This window comes from Cynoglossus semilaevis, chromosome 12 (assembly GCF_000523025.1).
Source record: "Cynoglossus semilaevis isolate Cse_v1.0 chromosome 12, Cse_v1.0, whole genome shotgun sequence".
NCBI lineage: Eukaryota > Metazoa > Chordata > Actinopteri > Pleuronectiformes > Cynoglossidae > Cynoglossus > Cynoglossus semilaevis.
This window is the reverse complement of record NC_024318.1, coordinates 8,203,194-8,223,147: the sequence shown is the minus strand read 5'-3', so window position 1 is coordinate 8,223,147 and position 19,954 is coordinate 8,203,194. Positions and strand designations below refer to the sequence as shown.

The following is a 19,954-nucleotide window of genomic DNA, read 5'->3' as shown; positions in this document are numbered from 1 at the left end:
AGATGTGGACGTTTACTGCAATGACTGCAAATGAAATCCACTGTGGTACAAATTGCTGATCTGGGATCTGCTTTGGATCTGAGAGCAAATTTTGCAAAAGAAATGTTTTATGACTTTCTTTTTGTATCGGATATGACCGAATTTTACGTAAACATTGCTTTGTTTAAATAGCTAAATATCTCGCACTAAATAAATAAACGAGTTCAATATTACAGAAAAGAGCTGACCATTCAGTGTTTCGATAAATATATATCATCAAACATTAAAAGCTAAACGTTGGGCTCTGCGTGTCTGGCAACATTTATAGCGAGGATGTGGCACCATCTAGTGGCAAACATTTTCATTGCAACAACATCCAGGAACTACTAACTTCCGGTGCCCTGACGTTTCCTGTGATCCAGTGACACTCATGTTAATTGGTCAAACGATTGTGCGCGTGTTGCCTTGGACTTTCACCGAACCTGAATCGCTGCAGCTATTGGTCCGTCGGAGAGCTTTACATTTCAATTGGTTCATCTGCTCACGCCCATTTTGTGCGGTCCTCATATAATATTAGAAGGTGGGAAATCATCCTGTCACTCTGTAAGCTGACACTGGTAGCGGTTCTCTTCGCCTCTGCTCTTCTCTTTAACCACAGCCATGTCGGTGTTTGCTGAGGTTCCACAGGCCGCTCCTGTCGCCGTCTTTAAGCTGACGCAGGACTTTAACAACGACCAGTGTCCCAACAAGGTGAACCTGGGAGTAGGAGGTGAGATGAACGAGTGTTTTCAAACCTCTCTGCAGCCATGGAGGCTGAGAAACTGAGCTGCTGAACCTGAATAAGTGATGAGCTGCATCTGAAGTCCGACATCAGCAGACGGGTTAGCCACAAATGAACCGGATTTTTAAATCAAATCGAGAGCAAGACCATAGTCGTGACCTTTCTGTCATACAATTATACATTGTCATACAACACTTCTTCAGTTCTTTGTGGAGAACCCATTAGAATTCCTTCCTATTCTATTTTGAAATTCTTAAAGGGTCGAAATGGTGAATAGGACATTTTTTTAAAATTTTAATTAAATTTAATTAACGTGCAACTGTAATGTCATTTGGCTAAATATCCGAGTAAAAATAGATTTTTTTTTTTGAAAAATTAAAAGTAATCCTGACTCCGGATGTCAATTCTAAAAGTTAGAATTCCAATTCTCTCTTGACTAAAATAAATAATGAAAAAATTTTTAAAACCCTACATTTTATAATTTCTCAACCACAGTTATGGTCAAATAACAAAAAGTAATCAATATTTTTTATTTTTGACAAAATATTTCTTTAAAAAAAAATATTTAAAAAAACCCTACATTTTATAATTTCTCGGCCACAGTTATGGTCAAATAACAAAAGTAATCCATTTTTTTTATTTTTGACAAAATATTTCTTTAACCTAATACTTTGCTGGTGTGTTTAAGGTTGTAGTAAAATGTTTCGTTCATGTCATCCTGTTCATATCTTTAATGGGTAATAACCAAGATGAATCCAGGAAATAATCATCGACTCACTGTTAATTTAATGTGTTGTATTTTTAGTGAATGCAGGTAACTTTACACCTATCGGTTTCTATTTCAGAGACACTGAAAAACCATGTGTAGAACCATGTGTAGAACCATGTGTAGAACCATGTGTAGCACCATGTGTAGAACCATGTATAGTGTAATTCCAGCCTCTGTTAAGACAGAGTCAATAAAATGTTGTTTACAGTAAACCCTGGTGTTGTTATGTAACACTGGCACAAACAGCCCTGTGATAGTCTATCTGTTCCAGTTCTTACTGGTTTTCCCTTTTGCTCGAACTCTGTACGCTCACCTTCTCTGCAGAGAGTTGATTGGATTACTGCTGTGAGAACCAGGAGATTTAACATATGTGGCTGAGCATTTGTCCCAAAGTGTGTAAAAAGTCCAACTTCATTTTTCTTAACCCTCTATTTGCTGCTCCTTTCAGAAATAGTCAGCCGTGCTGAATATATCACACAGGGACTACAGTGTAAGCTGCAGGCGTGTGGCTTGACCGACCAGATGATCTGCTGACCTTATGGTCAGCTGAGGGTCACTGCTTTAATCCACTTCTCTCTGCTACAGTCATACCACCAATGATCAGCAGCCCCGGGGCAGCTGGGTAATATAGGCCAACAGTTTTACGTGGAAGAATTGCAGGGGTTACGGATCCAATCCAGTCTGTCACTGGAACTGTGGGTTTTTTTTTTTTACCTCAAACTTGCTCAAAATATCATTACAAGTTCTGTGCAACATGAACTGGATCACATGGTATTGTCTTGTTTACATGGATTGATTATGTGTTTAATTAGAAAACAATACATGATGTATAATGTGTAAAAAGATTTGTAATAAAGGGAGATCCTTTATTACAGGATAAAGTAGGTCAGATTATTTTTCTTCTTGCAAACCAACGTTGTTATTGTCATACAGGCTGGTTTATTCTCTGCAGTGGCATCACATTATCACTGTGCAGGTTATATTTAGCCAGACACTCGTCAGTGGGCTGTAAAGTAATTTAGCGGAGTTTAAAGGTTGTTATGTCTGTTCTAATCGCACGGTGACAGAAAGTTCAGCTGATTAAATCGTAGTATTGCTGTATGACACATGACCCATGTGAGATACAGCGATCTGCCATTGAGAAAAAGAGTGAAGTCCATCTCCAGAAAAGTTGGTACATGTCTAATTTAAACAAGATATATATTTTTATTGTTTTAATGACAGTTTTTTCATCATGAGGAAACTGAGGATGAACATTAGTTTTGGAATATTTGCCCATTCTTGTTGCACCTCTTCATGGTGCTCAAACAAAATGTTCCAACCATATCATGCTGCAATGTTTCATATCTGGATCAGTTTTCATATCTTGACGTAGACAGTGTTCCCCTGCAGCCTACAGGACAGATGAAGGCCGGCCCTGGGTTCTGCCCGTGGTGAAGAAAGTGGAGAAGATCATCGTGCAAGATGAAAAACTGAACCACGAGTACCTGCCCATCCTGGGTCTGCCTGAGTTCAGGTCTGCAGCCTCCAAGATCGCACTGGGAGACGACAGTCCTGCCATCCAGCAGAACAGGGTGTGTGAAAACGGCTGTTTGGGCAAACTTGAAAAATTGACCTCTGCTCAGACCAGAACCTTTGACTTATTTACAGGTGGGAGCTGTGCAGTGTCTGGGCGGCACTGGTGCCTTGAAGATGGGCGCTGAGTTCCTCAGGCGTTTCTACAACGGACACAACAACACCAAAACACCTGTCTACGTGTCGGCGCCCACCTGGGGTAATTCAAGGAGTTCCATCTTTGGGTGTTAGGTGTCACTACAGGAGTCTGTAGCAGAAACCAGTCTTTAATGAAACACTTTTTTTATTTCAGAAAATCACAACGCTGTTTTCTCCAACGCTGGTTTTGAAGAAGTTCGTCCCTACAAGTACTGGGACGCAGCCAACAGAGGTCTGGACCTGGCTGGGTTTCTTGGCGACCTGGAGGTAAAAACTCGTCAGAATTCTGCCACAGGTTTAAATTGTTGGTAGTTTTTCAGAGTGTCTCTTCCTCTTCATCTGGTTCCTGCAGAGTTGTCCAGAAGGTTCCGTCTTCGTGCTCCATGCCTGTGCCCATAACCCCACCGGCACAGACCCCACACAGGAGCAGTGGAAGCAGATCGCTGAAGTCATGATGGTATTGTGTCTGTTGTCCTGTCTCTGTGTCAGTTGTCAATGGTTCAGACTCCTGGATCTTTCACTGTTTGCTTTTCCCAGAGAAGGAAGCTGTTTGCGTTCTTCGACTCAGCCTATCAGGGCTTCGCCTCAGGCAGCCTGGACAAAGACGCTTGGGCCGTTCGCTACTTTGTCTCCCTGGGCTTTGAAATGTTCTGCGCTCAGTCGTTCTCCAAGAACTTTGGCCTCTACAGTCAGTATTCCTTCACCCAACTCTGTTGTACATTACCTTATACATTTTAATTCAGCCGAGCCTTCTGTTATGTTTCAGTTTCAGTGACACTCACGCTGCACTTTATATGCAAGGTGTAACTACAGGTAGACTGCAAGAAAGAGGGGTATATCTTGAGAATTTATATATATATTTAGAGTATATTTTAGTTTATGTCAGGCCTAAATAGAGAATAAAGAAGAATGGGGAAATGTCTGATCCGTGAAATATTTTTACTATATTATTCCATGCAAAACAGCCATTTGCTTGTTGTCCAGAGGGGGGAGCTGTCGAGTCATTGGTAGCTGGTCCCTTCTCTTGTCATTTACATTACATTCATGTAATGTAAATATTTATAAATGTAAATATTGTAATATTTATCCAAACCGACTTGTAGGAGGAGGATTAACATTCAAGCTAAAAATCTTGGACTCACATTTACCTCAGTGACACCTATCGACCAGAGGGGGCAGCAGCACAGCTGCAGTGTTTCTCTGACCTTATTTTCACTGCTGCTGGATGCTGACTCTACAGGAAAGGTGTTTTCATTTTATACTGTAATAAAATCTGTTTTGTGTTTGTCTCCTCAGATGAACGTGTGGGAAACCTGACCATTGTGGCCCGTGATGCAGAGAACCTGAAGCGAGTTCTGTCCCAGATGGAGAAGATTGTCAGGACCACGTGGTCCAACCCACCCTCTCAGGGGGCTCGCATCGTTGCCGTCACTCTTAATTCACCGGAGCTCTTCAGCGAATGGTCAGCACTGAATATATAATTGATAATAACAGTGAACGCACTGATGACAGTGACGTCTGTCAGAAATGACCACTGGTCTTCACTGTGTGTTTCCACTGCAGGAAGGACAACGTGAAGACCATGGCTGACAGGGTCCTGTTGATGAGGGCCCAGCTGAAGGCCAAGCTCCAAGCTCTGGGCACACCAGGGACCTGGGACCACATCACAGAGCAGATCGGGATGTTCAGTTTCACTGGACTAAACCGTGAGTACAGTCAAACGGTCATCCGCCCGCTCTCTAAAATACAGCCCCAAACTATTACAGAACCTCTCACTTGATACACTTACCCTCCTCTTCTGATTTTATTTTTTTATTATTTTCTGGAAAAGCCTGGAAAGTGAACCCATTTTCCAGTCATTGAGAAAATGTGGAAAATAATCATAAAAAAAGGTCTTGGTGATGGACACAGAGATGAATCTTCTTCTGTCTGTTTTCTGTCCTGCAGCCAAACAGGTTCAATACATGGTGCAGCAGAAACACGTCTACCTGATGGCCAGCGGTCGCATCAACATGTGTGGTTTGACCTCCAAAAACATCAGCTACGTGGCTGAGTCCATCCATGAGGCCATCACCAAGGTCCAGTAGAAGACCCTGTTACCCACAATCCACCTCATTGCTACTTGCATGGTCCTGAGCCATCCTGAATCCGGGCATTCCAGAGTTTGTATCCATCTGAAGTCTCGGAGCGATCACGTGCACAACTGTCGACTCCTTCTCCTCGGACACAACAAAGATGTCTCATAATTCCAGTCCCAGTAAGAGAATTTTCACAGCACGGGAAGTTTACCTTCAACTCACTGTGGTCACACTTTCTTCTTCTGCTTGCACAACATTGGTGGTCACATATCTGCTGCGTCTCTCATTCCCATGTTCTACCACCGGGTTCCTACTGAACATCTGGATCTGGATCGGCTTTATGTTTCATCCTCATTCTGTTTCACATTCCTATTTGAATTCAGCTGCGTGAACATCACAGCTGAACTGGAACAAACGTTTTTTTGTTTTGTTTTTTTTGGTGTTAGAATAAAATATCAACCAGTGACGACTGCTCTCAGGATAAAAGTTTTAAATGTTGTTATTTATTTAAAATACCAACTTCTGACTTCTACTCAGGTTGTAGTAAATTTGTCCTCACTCATGTTCAGTATTTAACACAACTCTGCTCAGTGTTCATCTCCAGTCTGGAATCAATGACACAGATGTACTGCAGGTAATAATGAACCGCTGTAGTCCAAATGATAGCCAATGAAACAGCTGGAATTCCCTGTCAGGCTATTTAAATGGACATACTGCTCTATTAAATATCTACGCAAATAGTACATGTGTATTATTGACTAGATTCATAGATACTGTATGTGTAATTGCTCTGACCTTTACACAGAAACAGGAATACGTTTGTAAAATAACTGTAGAAACAGTGTGGAAGACAATTAGAATTGAGACAATTTATTAATAATTACAGAAATGATCTGTTGACTTTGTGGTGGGTGTCAGGATATCACTGTGGGACTTACAAAGTTAGACTATAAACATTTTATTCCTCCACCAGCAGTTTAACTTGTGACAGGTTTGTGTGACGTCTGGTCTTTGCACGTGCAGCATTTCAACTCATTTCTTCATAATAAAACAGGACTTTTCTTGATCACATAGAACAAACATGAAACCAGAGCTCACAGGTGTAGAAACCAGTGTAAACCAACATCACAATGTTTAATTCGTACCAGTTCTTTTTGAGTTCAAAGACCATTGTGTGTGTTTGTGTTCTGTGTATACAGACGGAGGTCAGTACAAATAACTCCTCAAACACAACCTAGTTTCTGTTTTTTAGTGTTTGTGTTAGTGTATTTGTACTAAGGCGGTGTCTTGACGTCACCGTGCGTCATATTGCGTTTCCTCCCCCACACCTGCCAAGGTTTCACAACGCAGAAAAGGCTCCTTTTAGCTCGTGCTTATATACTAATGTCACAAAGATTTATATTATTTTATTTTTAAAGAAAGTCCAACAAATGGCTTCATTCTTCCCCTGTGTTCCCCCCTCCCCCCCCGTTCTTCGTAACCTGATCATTTGTATTTAATTACTTAAAAACACACACAAGTAGCAGCCTTGGTTTTTTTATTGTAGAATATTTTTCTTTCAAAGTGTACAATAAGGTTAAAGTCACGCTGCACCTGTCATGTTTGTTTGTTTCTTTTAGACATGCGTGTAATAAATATTTGCAAAGCAGGCGCTTCTAACCTTAGAATATATAAACATGCAAGTAATATTATTTCTTTTGGAATACCCATTAGTTCTCACCCTATTCCCGAGCATTTAATACCCCCAACCCCTAAACCTAGTAGGTGTCGCATTTTCTGGACTCTAAGTCGCTCTTTTTTTCCAGTATTTCGGCGGACCCTGCCTTCTTCTATTCAAAGCGATTTATCAAAAATATATCCTATTTCATCTATGGCCACAAGAGGGCACCATTTTCAACTGAACGTTACTGTGTCGTTCAAACGTCACACCACTATACTGTTAGGACAGACTATTTAAATGACTCCTTTCACCGTGTACATAGAAATTAACGTCATAAATATTTATATTATTTCACTGTAAAAAAGTTCAATAAATCTGTTATTGCAATTTAATTGTTTCAATGGCTTAGAGTGTCCCTGTATTAGCTAGTTATTAGAGCTAATGAAAATCCTCTCTTTAAAAACACCTTAAATAGCAGCATTGTTTTTTCAAATTGTTATCAACATGCAAATAACGTCTTTGTGACTACCAATTAATAGTTTGTTTTTTTCAAATTGTTATCAACATGCACATAACGTCTTTGTGACTACCAATTAATACTAATGAAGACCCCTCCGCCCTCCCAAAAAACCCATAGCTTATTTAGATGTAGCACACAATGAAGAAAATCTCCGTTGGACTTGAACTAACAAACTAACGGCACAACGATTTAAAACGTGACGAAAACTAAGACGTTTTTAAAGTAAGTCTCTTTGCTATGACTAATAAATATGAAAGTTTGTAAGTACAAGTTATGAATAAACATCCAGGTGATAATTCTTTAAAAATACAGATCTTCTCGCCCCAAAAAATGTTAAAAGATGACAAAGATGGGTAGAAAATGTGTGAAAACGTTTTGAGTGTGGTGGTGAACCTGAACTCTGCTGAATGGAGTATTTATATGAGTCTTTTTCCTGGTTCTTTATGTGATTGTCTGCCCCAAATTTTGGGTTTCTCATCTGTGTCCAATTATTCCTGCCTCCCATGTGGTTCCTGTCCTCACTCACCCAGTCCTTTGTCTTTGTCTCTTCTGTGTCTCCCTCCTGTTCCTTTATGTTCACCCCCCCTTCCCTCCTCCCCCTCTTTCTTCAGAACTGCAGATACCTGGTCTTGGTTATTTTTGTCTTGGCCCTGTTGTGTTCCAGTCTGGACTTTGCGTATGCACTTTGTGCTGGTGCAGTGATGTATTCAAGTCAGTTACAGTATATAAGATAATTCATATATACTATATATTGCCATCTTTGTCAAATTTTACCCTGATATATGTAAAAAAAAAAAAGGCTTTTTTTTACATTACAACATGTCATCAAAGATGACAGTAAGTCACACCATGGCCTTTTTTTTTCTAAAAAGATTATTTTTGTTTGTTTAAGGGGCAGAGTTGTGCTTGTTTATTAAGCTGAGTATCTGTTGAAAGCCAGTTATTTCTGTGCAAATATTTCCAATAATTAGGAAGTACCCCAAAGTAACAAATCCTCAGCAACTGGGAATACAAACTGTTCAAGTACAATGTCAGAGCAGGTCCATATATTCTCTACCAAACCCCACCTTGAACCCATCTGTCTTTCGCACAGCACAACTAACTACAGTATTGCTGGCCATGTACATGAACTTGTTTTTGTTTGTTTTTTTTTTATCAAATTTTTAAAAATAATGAAAAGGTTCTAATTCACCCTTTAACTTATCAACAACCCTGTGGTTTAAATAACGTCCACATGGCCTAGGTAGGGTTTAGTACCATTAGAACTTAAGACTGACTCTATTTTAACTCATTAGTGAACAGTCCACTGAACGGCTGGACTGTTCCTAGAACAATGTTCCTCAGAATGGTCTGTGCTGTGATTTTTAAAGGCGAGATGTGAGGCAGAGGCTGGAGAGAGTGTGTCCTTTGGGAACCTGAGAAGTATTTTCTGACTACAGCAGGTATGACGGCTCCATCTCCTGGGAGTAATGGAACTGCAGGGAGAAAGGAAGGGACTCTGTGGAGGAGGGGTTATTTAGTCGGGATGGCTGATGCTGATGCTGATGCTGATGAGGTCGTTGAAGGCGGATGCTGCATCCTCCCCCCTCCGTGCCTGTGTGCTAGCTCGTCAGTGAGGCTTTCTCTGAGCCTCCTTCTAAACTATTTTCTCCATCCTGCGTCTTTTTCCTTCTCTTGTTACCTAGAAACAGAGAGACACGTGCTCAGAATTAGGTCACATCATAAAACAGTCGGCCTAAAAACTGGAGAAAGGAAAAAAAAATTAAACAAACTGGTGATTTGAAAACTACATGTAAAATAAGGTCAGTGTTACTTTTACAGCACGGCGTCTGCTTCACATGAATACATCAGAATAATTAGTCATAGAAAATCGAAGATAACAAAAACAAGTGCATCTGGACGATCGTCTGCTCTGGGGGCAAGTAGAAACAGCCTGTCACCTGTTACTAAGAAACACTGGGCCACTGTTGCTACGCAGACAGAAAAGTTTTGTGCAGGTCTGACTAAGTGAGGGGGCGAGCTGTTGTGTCACCGCGGTGACAAATATCCCACTCACTCAATTTATGCAGCAGCTTCTTCCCAAAGTTTTCCTCCGAGCTGGACAGAGACAGGGAGCTGATGACGGGGGGGGAGGACGGTGGAGACTCTGCAGGAACATTTGAAAGAGACATGGAAGCGATACGTAGAAGGGATTGAACCAAAAATAGCATCAGCATAATAAACAGAGCAGCTGCAGTCAAACGCATAGCATTATATTTGTGATGTGAGAAATGATAATTGTCTGATAAATCGCAGGATAGCTGCCGATTATTCACAGTTATTCAGATAATTTACTACAGCTGTGAACACTGTGAGCATGTTGGAGCAAATGTGAGTACACTTTCAGAGGTAGATCAGTATTGATCAGTGTGCTTGCAGCATCTCTCACCATTTTCTCTAAAACCTTCCGGTCTGTCCTCACAGATATAGGGAATCTCGTCCATGCGGAGGAACACGGTGTCATTTGGACTCCTCTGTCCATCAGATTTACTGCCTGTGTGCAGAGAGTGACAGCAATCAGCTACAAGCAACTACCAGGTAAGCCAAACAGCAGCAGCTTATCTGTAGCTCCACCTATAGCAGCAATGTAGGTTAAACCTGCAATGAATGTAAATCCAGTACTGGAGAGGGTTTTCTGTGTTAAATCTGTGGTGCTGTGACTAAACATTTACCCTGAGACCATGGAGCTAAACTCCTCTGACTGATATTTACCAATAGAACCATCTGTCCATTTTTTTTCAAATGCTACCAGCACAAACATCAACAGGCTGGGTGGAGATTTGTCCAAAGTGTAGCACAGATGGTACGTTGGTAATCATTTGAGAAGAGAAGCCAGCACAGATTGGTTAATAGTGTGTTTGCACCTGTTTGGTCCAAGTGGCTCATTTTTGGTGTTCAGATTCATTACAGACTGGTGTTGTAAATAAAGCAGAAATCTGAAAATGCAATGATCAGCTGATTATTAGACTTGAGGTAATTTCAGAAAAAAATAAATATAATTTTAAATTTGGTTTTGAATTTTGGTTTTTGGTTTTTCCACAGAAACTTGAGATAAGATTACATTTGTAATGAAAATATTGTCTGTTGACAGACAATATTTTGTGATTACCTCCATTTAAAAACACCATGTTCATAAAATCACTTCTAAACTTCTTCACTTACGAACGATTCTGTTCCTTTCATTGAGCTTGCAGGTGCTGCGAAGGCCACTCAGGGGATGGAGATGTGCGAGACGTGCCAGCCCAAGACGGGTGTGCGCGTGGGTGAGCGGGAGGGCAATGCTGTTGGATCGAGCCTCCGGGACAGCAGACCTTCTCTTGGCATCGGGATCCACCGCTTCAGGTGTCTGAGGGGAGCTGTCCATCTTGGTGGCCGTGAGTGCGTTCTGGTAGTGGTTCCTGGTGATCTGTGAGAACATGGAGAGTTTGGAGTCAGCACGAGGACGGCTCCTGCGGTGCCTACTGGAGATAATCACACTGCCTGCGGACAGGAAAAAGCATGGATTCTTTTGGAGAGAGGTGAAGTACAGGGGCACATCTGTCATTTCACACAGAAATATTCATGGTTGAAGTGGAGCACAATTATCCCTGGTGATTAAAGGAACAAGGGGTGAATGGAGGACAGGATGTCTGTGTTCAGTCACACTCAGGGATGGAGACATTTCAAAGGCCGCAGAGGAAGAGTTTGTATTTTAGGGAGTTGCGTTTTGTAGGATAATTTGTGGGAAATGGCAATGAAGTTGTTTGGGGACCTTTTTTTGTTTGTTTCGTTTAACTCCAGTTTGCAGGAAATTACACATTTAATTGAGGTGTAATTACTGTGCTGTAATATGATGTTTTATTTCCTTATGTTTATGGCACAGATATGATTGTGACCTTGATGATCTGCAGATCCGTGATCTGTCGAACAGAGTAGTCTGGTAAATAGTTCCCTCCTCCTGTAGTGAGTTGACCCATGCTGCCTCCGCTTAGTAATGAGTCTGACTGGTTTAGGCCACTGCTGCGGGAACTGTACCTGCGACCTGGAGAGGAAGAAAAAAATATATATCACACTAGAATTGTGTTTTGTAAAGTCTTTGTAAAAATAGTACACAGTACATAGTTGAGGCCTAATATACTGTAAGACGTCGGAAATATCACAAAAAAAAATAGTACACAGTACATAGATGAGGCCTAATATACTGTAAGACGTCGGAGTCTTTTCCATTCACCTGTTTTATACAAGGATAAGAAGCAGTAGAAAAAAACCTATCAGTTCAGATGGAACAGTATTTCTGCTATTGGATACACTTGGAAGGAACTCTGTATTCTGCCACAGTAGTGTTGTTAGAATCAAGCTGATCCTTAAAGTCACACATGCATAATGAGAAAGAGAGAGAGAGAGGCAGGCGGAGATGAGTGAAAGACTTTTTGCTTGCACCGCAGTCTTAGCTGGATTTCTGATAATCCTGTGCAGGTCATGTCCTTCCACTGGGAAATACTCTGAAATCTCTTCTTTTAATTACTTTCTTCTCACGGCTTTTATTGCTGCCTCCCTCGCATTCTCCAGCTCTCTATACACTGTACTAGCTGGGATGAACAGCATCAGTTTTATAAGATTTCTTTTTTTTAACCGTTGTTGCTCTGTGTTGTTATTGTCACTGTCATATTAATGAAGTGTTTACTCACCAGTGTGCAGAAGTGCTGGCATGCCATAATAGGAAAATGCTCCATTTTCAAAGCGGAGAGCCTCTTTACCGATCTCCACCTCCACACGGCCCTGCAACATCCACACAGTCACTTCAGGCTCAAGGTCTGGACTCACTGTCACTGGTGAATGTATTAGTCATTTCCTGCAGCTTTTCACTGCGAAGAAACTCTACCAAACCAAATGCAGAGACTGTTCCTTTATTTATCCCGACCTTTACCTGCAGGATGAGGACAAAGTAGTCGACGGGTTTGTTTCTCAGGAAGAGGTAGTGTTGAGAAGCGTGTTTGTTCTTGGGGTTGAACTTGAGCTCCTGCACGACACTGGGGTGCTTAATGAGACGAAGCAAGATCTTCTCTGACAGGTGACACGGCCTGAAGGGCTCCACCTCTTCAACGAGGAACAATCCAGACAGACGGGGACCACACACACACACACACACACGTCATAACAAAAGCCAGAGGAAGGATATGTGAAATTGCCTGTCACATCTTTAACAATGTTTAACCCTGCAGTTAACATGTTAAAGGTTTCTGCATACACACACACACACACACACGTACGTAGCACATGTAGCTAAGAAGCGGAGAGTTCCGAGCAGCAGCTGAGGTGAAACTTTAACTCTCAGTTCATTCTCTCCTGGTTTGAAGACAGAAAAGTCCTGTTGCTTCCTCTCGTGGTTGGACACTCGCCTTTTCGTGCGATTATCAGCTATGAGCACAAACAGATGGAAATCAGTTATGAACACAGCAAAGACTGCAGATCTCACATTGTACATGCACATGTACTGTACATACTACACTGTTTCTAGACGAGTGGATGGATGTTTTTTTAAATGATGGTTTTAGTTTCAAACTACATTGGCTTGATGCCACTTTTCTCTTTTCATTCACAGGGATTAGCATTAGCACTCTTGTGTGATTGCTTTTTCTCGAGTAGTAGACACAGTACTGCAGTGTGGTTAGTAAAAGTAGTTTGGATAAAAACGGTTTTGTATCCTAGGATGTAGTTTTGAGGATTCATTTTCTTCATTTATGTTTATAAGTAGGTTGCATTTGTTGAGTTGTGGGGGTGTACGGCCCTCTGCTCTGCACTACACCAGCCCCGTCACTGTAGCTGACCACTGGTACAGACATGCTTTAATTTGAGCACCACCTGCAGGAGAGGAAGAGTATTTCTGTTTGTAAACTGCTTTGTGACGTCTTTCCAAGATTCAAGCAGTATTTGAATATATGCTAATTATTTTTCTCTTCTGAGATTACTATTTTTTTCATGATGTGGTCCCTAATGCTGAATTACATTGTATTAAATACATCATAGCTGCAATGGGAACAGCTGGTGCTTTAAATGCCTGCAGTGCATAGTCTGGAGAGATTAGCTACGCTGTGCTAAATATATATTTGCACACACACACACACACAGACATGCACACATAATAATACACATCAAGACATGCAGAAAAAAAAGTCAGGGTTTCAACACCCACACGAGCGCACCAATGGCAAATCCTGCTTCACATATGGCAGTGTGCGCATGAGTCTTCCACTAAATGTGTCATGAAAAATGAAAATATTTGAATTTAACAAAGAGAAGTGCAAAAAAAAAACCATGGCATGAAACGCAAGGTGCTTGGCGTGGGAGTCCCTCTCCATGGAGAGACGATCCAGCCAATTAAAGATGAAGGGATTAAGGAGATTATCTGTGACACAAAGACATTCATTTAGATTATATAATTAAACATGTGAGAGGAGTGGAGCCGAGGCGTTAAGGTTAAGTGAAAAAACTTAACAGTTAACTAAAAAGTTATTAGAGTAATTAACCTCCTCAGCTTCTACAAAATGTTTTCAGAACGTTTTAGAGAATCTGTGATCTGCTGTGACAGACAGACAGAGTTATAATCTTTTCCCTGAGCTGTGACTGTAATTAAGTGGATTCACAGCTGACTGTGTGCCTCGTGTGTGGGGGGGAAATATGTTTGAAAAGCTGCTCACTCTATCGTGTCAATACTTACTGAACAGGTCTGTCTCATCCACGATCTCAGACTTGATGATTTCTTCTATGACGTCCTCCAGGGTGATGATGCCCATCATCTCGTAGTAAGGGTCTCCCTCCCCCTCGCTGTTCACCCTCTGCACCACAGCCAGGTGGGATTTGCCTGCATTTATCAAACAATGAAAAATCAATGAGTGTCTACACATTCAGAGACAGGGAGAGTTTGACAGACTCTGAGAGTGCAGAGATCCAGGGATTGTATTTAAAAGTATTGTCTACGCCAGGACTGACTCTTGTGTGAGTCTGACTCAGTTAAGAAGAACTGATGACTACTCTGCACTTTGACAGTTTGAAAGTATCGGCCTGTTATATAAACTGTGAGATTACACAATGTGTCTGAGGATTTTGCATCTGCTGACTCCACTGCTCCTGCTGCTGCTTCTTCTGCTCCTACGAGCCCACAATCTGAACACAGACTTCACAAAGACACACACACACACACAAGTTTGTATACAGACTTTACATGATCATAAGCAGACTGCAGTGCCAAGAACTTGGGTTCTTTTTGACTGGAACACGACAAGCCTGCCAAACACAATGACACAGCAGCCACTCTGGAACGAGTCGATAAAAAAAGCTGTGACAGGAAAAACCAACTGTGTGTATCGGGTATCTCCAGAAAACAAGAACTCCAACTACTGGACCTGTCAAAGCAGATCTTTGTTTGACAGTAATGGGCAGTACATGCTGCTGTGATGTCACAGGAAGCACAGATTTGAGCAGTAGAAAAAAAAACAGTCCCAATTCAAACATGATCTGGATGATAGAAGTGGGTAGATTAGCCCAGGATCATGGTCCACAGATGAATCCTAATGGGTTGCTTTAATAATCAGCAGTAGACTGAGGGGCGGCTGTTTCTACGTATAAGACTTCAGCTGTGTGCTGTTAGCTCTGATGGGTAGGTGAATCTCATTCATTAATTTACGCAGGTATTGTTAGCTATGATGGCTAGATGAATCTCATTCATTAATTTACGCAGGTGAGTCAGAGGTTGATGTATTCAACTGTCGATGTGTCCTGGTAGAGCGTTACATCATTTGTATCTTACATAATAGTCATGCAGAAGAGCACACACACACACACACACACACACACACACACACTTGACAGACCAACATACCCGAGGGTAATGGGGTCTGTCCTGGAACTCCCTTTTCGCATTTCTTTGCTTTGCAATTTTGTCAGGCTTCTCTTCTCGGCTAAAATCATTGGTCTGTTCAGTGTCATATCATGTGCACTGCATTTAACATTTAACATGTTCATAGTTGATGTTTTCTATGCAGCTCGCTGCAGACATTGGATGTATTCGTTCATGCATTGTTAATATAGCTGTATCTCTGCAGCACTTGTTTCCTTGTTCTTCAATGGAGCCATAATGAGAGAGGGTCGTTTTTAGTCAACATTAGTGCTGATTGTGGTTTAGAGCTTGTGTTGTATGCTGTTTATAATTATAAAACATTGCTTTTTTTATGCATTTGCAGAATGCAGCATCTCATTCAATTGAATTTATTTATTTATCTTACCTTACATGGCAGCTCTATTTTCAAGAGCCTTCTGCAAATGTACACATTATTGTGTTCTCTGCACATGTTTTCGTGTCCTAAACCCTTTCTGTCTCTCTGATGTTGTATGTTTATTCGCATTCCTCCATTCTGGGTCACATCACAAAGTTTCTGCAACTTCATCTCTACTCTCTCCAACTCAGCCTGTTGTCTTATAGACACTGCTTTTGTCTGTTAACCAAACATAATAGCAGCTCACACTCTTGTTTTCTTAACTTTTAAAGGTTGGAATCCCACACAGAGAAACTTTCGAACGTTTGCTGTTGTGTCTTTGCAACACATCGGCCATGAAATTCATCGCTCTCCTCATTCACCCAGCCGTTCTGTTCCTCATTTTTCTTGTGCACAGCTCATAAATTAAAGGGCAGACCCTGACATGTGCAACTTCCCCCCTGTGCAGCAGTCATCTCTTTGTCGTCATACATTACTGATGACATTTCCATCACTTCTCCAAACACAGACCTCAGCCTTAATCATCACTCCTCTCAGTGAGACATCCTCACAGCTCACCGCCTGGCTTCCTGAACAGCAGGAGCCTTTAGTCCGTGACAGCAAAGCAGGAAGAGAGCAAGAGGGGAAGGGAAAAAGGTTGGAGCTGAATATTTTATGGCCGCTCTGCAGGCTTGGTTAGCAATGACCTGCTAAGCCGAAGAAACTTCAAAGTCACCGCTAGTTGAGTTTCATGCAATCTAAAGGTGATGTCTGACGTGACCTTTAGACGTGATTTATTATTAAATAGAACACAAATGCAGACTGACGCAAACACTCAGTCAGGCCTGGCTTTGTGCATCACAAACGCATTAGGACGAGTATTGAGCTGTCATGCAACTCATGAGCCTTTTTCACCTTTTACTCTCTGACTGGACATCTGCTGCCTCCGTCTGACATCCACACAACCCTAGCTTTGTCAATGAAACAGATTTATATCTTAATCTCCTTAACACAGACCCATGTCAATGAAATCCTTATGTAAGAGTGTAGCAGTATGCGCAGTCTTTAGTGTGCAGTTTGTCTCCGTTTCGCAGTCTGATGTTGACACAGGGGCAGTCAAGTTTCTGGCTACGGAGCAACAATTCTCAGTCATAGTCAGTGTTGTCATCAGGACTGGATCCCAGCAGAGAGGGAACTCACTTTTGCCTAGCAGCGAACAGATGTTATCACTACACATGTAAGAGAGGCAGAGTGCTGTAACACGGTGCGGAGCATTTATCAGTTGTTTGAGTTACAGAGGGAAAAGTTTACTTTATATGCCCAAAGAAAAATCTATTAAAAATATTCCTTCTTATATTGATAGCTATGTTAGCATCCTATGAGTTACTGCTAAAGGCATTGAATGTAAAGACCCTTTTTGTGCAAAGAACTGAAAATATTTTTGCTCCACTCTGTAACATTTTTCTGTATTGTCGTAGCGGAATGCAAAGAACTAAAAATATTTTTGCTTCACTCGCCCTGTAACATTTTTCTGTATTGTCGTAGCTGTACACTTTCTGTCCATCTATACGTCTATTTAAAGGAAAATAAAATACATTTTGAGGCAGATTATTATTAGTGCTATTATTAGAAAAAGTAGGTTACTAATACATTGTGCTATTATTAGAAAAAGTAGGTTACTGGAAAACTCTCTTAGATCCTGCTCCATGGTAGTCTCTAACCTCTGCTTGAACCACACTCCCAACACTTAGATGTAACATATGGTTCTTTATTGGCTCGCCCACTGTGTGTCACTGCATGATGACCTCCAGTGCTCAGGAGGTAAAACTCTTTTCTCTCTTTTTTTCCTGTATCTTGCTGCGTGTCTTTGATTGTGCCATGACAGGTTCTCACCTCTCTTAAATTCCTCCAGCATCACGTCCAGCTTGGTGTCGTTGAACACGCTGTGCAGGGGATGCTTGTAAAACTGAGTGATGGTTTTCAGAGGCGTGCAGTCGTCTGGGTCCACGAAGGCCAAGTCTTTAACAAACAGAAGGTCAACGATGTTGGACCGCTCGTTCTCGTAGACCGGGATCCTGGTAAATCCGCTCTGCATCACATCCGACATGGTACAGAAATCCAGCACGGCGTCCGAGGACAGCATGTAGCAGTCCGTCAGTGGGGTCAGCACGTCCTCCACGGTCTTGGTCCTCAGCTCCAGCGCTCCCTGGATGATGTTGAGCTCTTCTTTGACCAGGTCGTGGTATGGGTCTGTGACACGCAGCATGGCCACCAACTTCTCTCTGGTGTAGAAGCTGCTGATCTCTTGGTGTAGCATGATATCCAGAATCTTGGACACTGGATAGGCCACGGGGAAAAACACCAGCATCAGCAGGCGGGTGGCGCACAGGGTCTTGGAGGCGATGGCAAGGCTGTGCCTGGACGCTACACTGTGAGGTAAAATCTCTCCAATAAAGAAAATGCCAAAAGTACAGAAGGCAGTTGAGAGGGCAGTCATCCCCAGAATCTGGCACATCCAGACAACAAAGCATGTGTTTGTTAACACGTTGCCCAGCACCACGGTGCAAAGGATGTAGTTGCCGTGTTTACGCACGGACTCTATTTTCCGTGCGTATTTCTGCTCCTTCTCTGTGCCACTGTTCTGCAGGACCCGGAGCTCCACGGGGTCCAGAGCCAGCATGCTGATGTTCAGACCGCTGCAGAGCGCTGACAGCGCCAACAGGAGCACGGAGACACCTGCCTGAAGCCAGACATCTGCCTCTGGGGGTCTCTCCACCACGGCCAGCCAAAAGTCTTTGGTGCTTAAATGTTCCCATTTCACTCCGTCGAAGGCGCACATGGAGTAGTATTTGATCACCTCACCTCTGCGCAGGTCTTTAGCGAGCAGCTCCACCAAAATTGAGTTATAAGTTGAGGGCGATCTGAAAGAACCCAGGAGCTCGATGTCGGAGCTCCGGGCAGTTTCCTCTTCGCACGGGTTCTTCTTTGACAGTAGCCGACTCTCCGGCTCGACTCCATCCGCATCTGTTTCCTCTATAAACGCGATCCACGGTGCGGCAGGAGCGGTGTTAGGTCTGCCGGTGGTGTTCGGGCTGTTGGGATGCTCCGCTACTGCAGTTGTGGAGTAGTAAACCCTGAGCATGAAGCGAGTGCCCTCGGTTGCCCTTATTACCCCATCCTGCACCGTCAGCTTCCCGCTTTGGGTTTCCTCAGGCCGGACGCCTAGCAGCGCCGTGGTCGGATCCGGCAAAGAGGAGAGGGTGACGGTGAGAAAGAGAATGGAGAGCCGGTGCGGATGCAGGATGCTGCAGAGAGCATCCGCAGCATCCGCAGCCATCATGCTGAATGAGGCACTGAAGGACAGAGCTGGGTCACGTGGTGTGAGGACGGATAGATGAGGCAGCTGAGGTGGCCATACTGATGTAGAAGTAGGTATATGGAGGAGTGAGAGAGAGAGAGACAGAGAAGCGGGGAGCGCAGCTTATACGCGATATTCGTGACGTCATATTATTGCCTTTTGCCACTTTCTAAAAATAGAATAACGGGAAAAGCCCAGTCATGAATTATAAATACGGCACCAGCGAAACCAACAAACACGTAAAAAAAAATCCTTTTTATACAATTTCTACAAATGGCCCAAACATTGGAGCACAGCACATACCATAATATGAGTCACTGTGCTGAACATTTAAGCTGCGATGGAATTGTTTTATTCGTCGAATAAAAAAATGATTTAAATCCATCTTTCTGAAGGCAACACACCAACAAAGCTGTTTATAGCCGAGGCATAGTTTTTGATTTTCTCAAAACCACATAGATATAACAGTCTAAACGACAGATTACAAAACTGCTTGTCAAAACGATGAAATTAACAGGAACTCTGAAGCCACATGAATTTCAGGAAAATAAATGTAAGAAATGCACAATGTAAACTCCATTTGTGCTTAAACGACTTCACATCCTGATAAATACTTAACACTCAGTGATCATTTTGTCATATAAATGTAACGTTATGTTTTCCCTCTGTTGCAATTTCACCACTAGATAGCAGTATTGTCTCCTTTTATTATACAGCCTTTCCTGAAACGTAGTCTGGTGGACTAAAGTCTTAAACGGAGGAAACCATTGGACCATGAAAATTTCTCTGCCAAAAAAAGAGTAATATTATGCATTTGGATTGATTC

At 42.2% G+C, this 19,954-nt stretch overlaps 2 protein-coding genes across 2 annotated transcripts; one reads left to right on the top strand and one right to left on the bottom strand.

Annotated features, from left to right (window-relative positions):
• The first annotated feature begins 566 nt into the window (after window positions 1-566).
• Window positions 567-6,061, top strand: got1 (glutamic-oxaloacetic transaminase 1, soluble). Its single transcript, XM_008321871.3, has 9 exons — window positions 567-748; window positions 2,922-3,103; window positions 3,180-3,303; window positions 3,397-3,509; window positions 3,595-3,699; window positions 3,780-3,930; window positions 4,539-4,704; window positions 4,806-4,948; window positions 5,190-6,061. Exons 1-9 carry the CDS (start codon window positions 640-642, stop codon window positions 5,327-5,329), a joined length of 1,233 nt encoding a protein of 410 aa, XP_008320093.1. The 5' UTR covers window positions 567-639; the 3' UTR covers window positions 5,330-6,061.
• A 1,457-nt stretch (window positions 6,062-7,518) lies between these two features.
• On the bottom strand, window positions 7,519-19,539 carry cnnm1 (cyclin and CBS domain divalent metal cation transport mediator 1). Its single transcript, XM_008321872.3, is given in 10 exon segments — window positions 7,519-9,181; window positions 9,557-9,646; window positions 9,929-10,033; window positions 10,702-10,945; window positions 11,415-11,560; window positions 12,207-12,297; window positions 12,446-12,615; window positions 12,796-12,936; window positions 14,237-14,380; window positions 17,664-19,539. Coding segments are annotated over 10 exon segments (2,658 nt in total). The 5' UTR covers window positions 19,111-19,539; the 3' UTR covers window positions 7,519-9,101.
• Window positions 19,540-19,954: the final 415 nt, after the last annotated feature.

What these genes read in the sequence shown, in the direction of transcription:
- got1 (XM_008321871.3), top strand. Translation starts at nt 640, where the DNA reads ATGTCGGTGTTTGCTGAGGTTCCACAGGCCGCTCCTGTCGCCGTCTTT. An exon ending in GGTGAACCTGGGAGTAGGAG is followed by an intron (nt 749 to 2,921) that starts GTGAGATGAACG and finishes GTTCCCCTGCAG; the next exon opens with CCTACAGGACAGATGAAGGC. An exon ending in AGATCGCTGAAGTCATGATG is followed by an intron (nt 3,700 to 3,779) that starts GTATTGTGTCTG and finishes TGCTTTTCCCAG; the next exon opens with AGAAGGAAGCTGTTTGCGTT.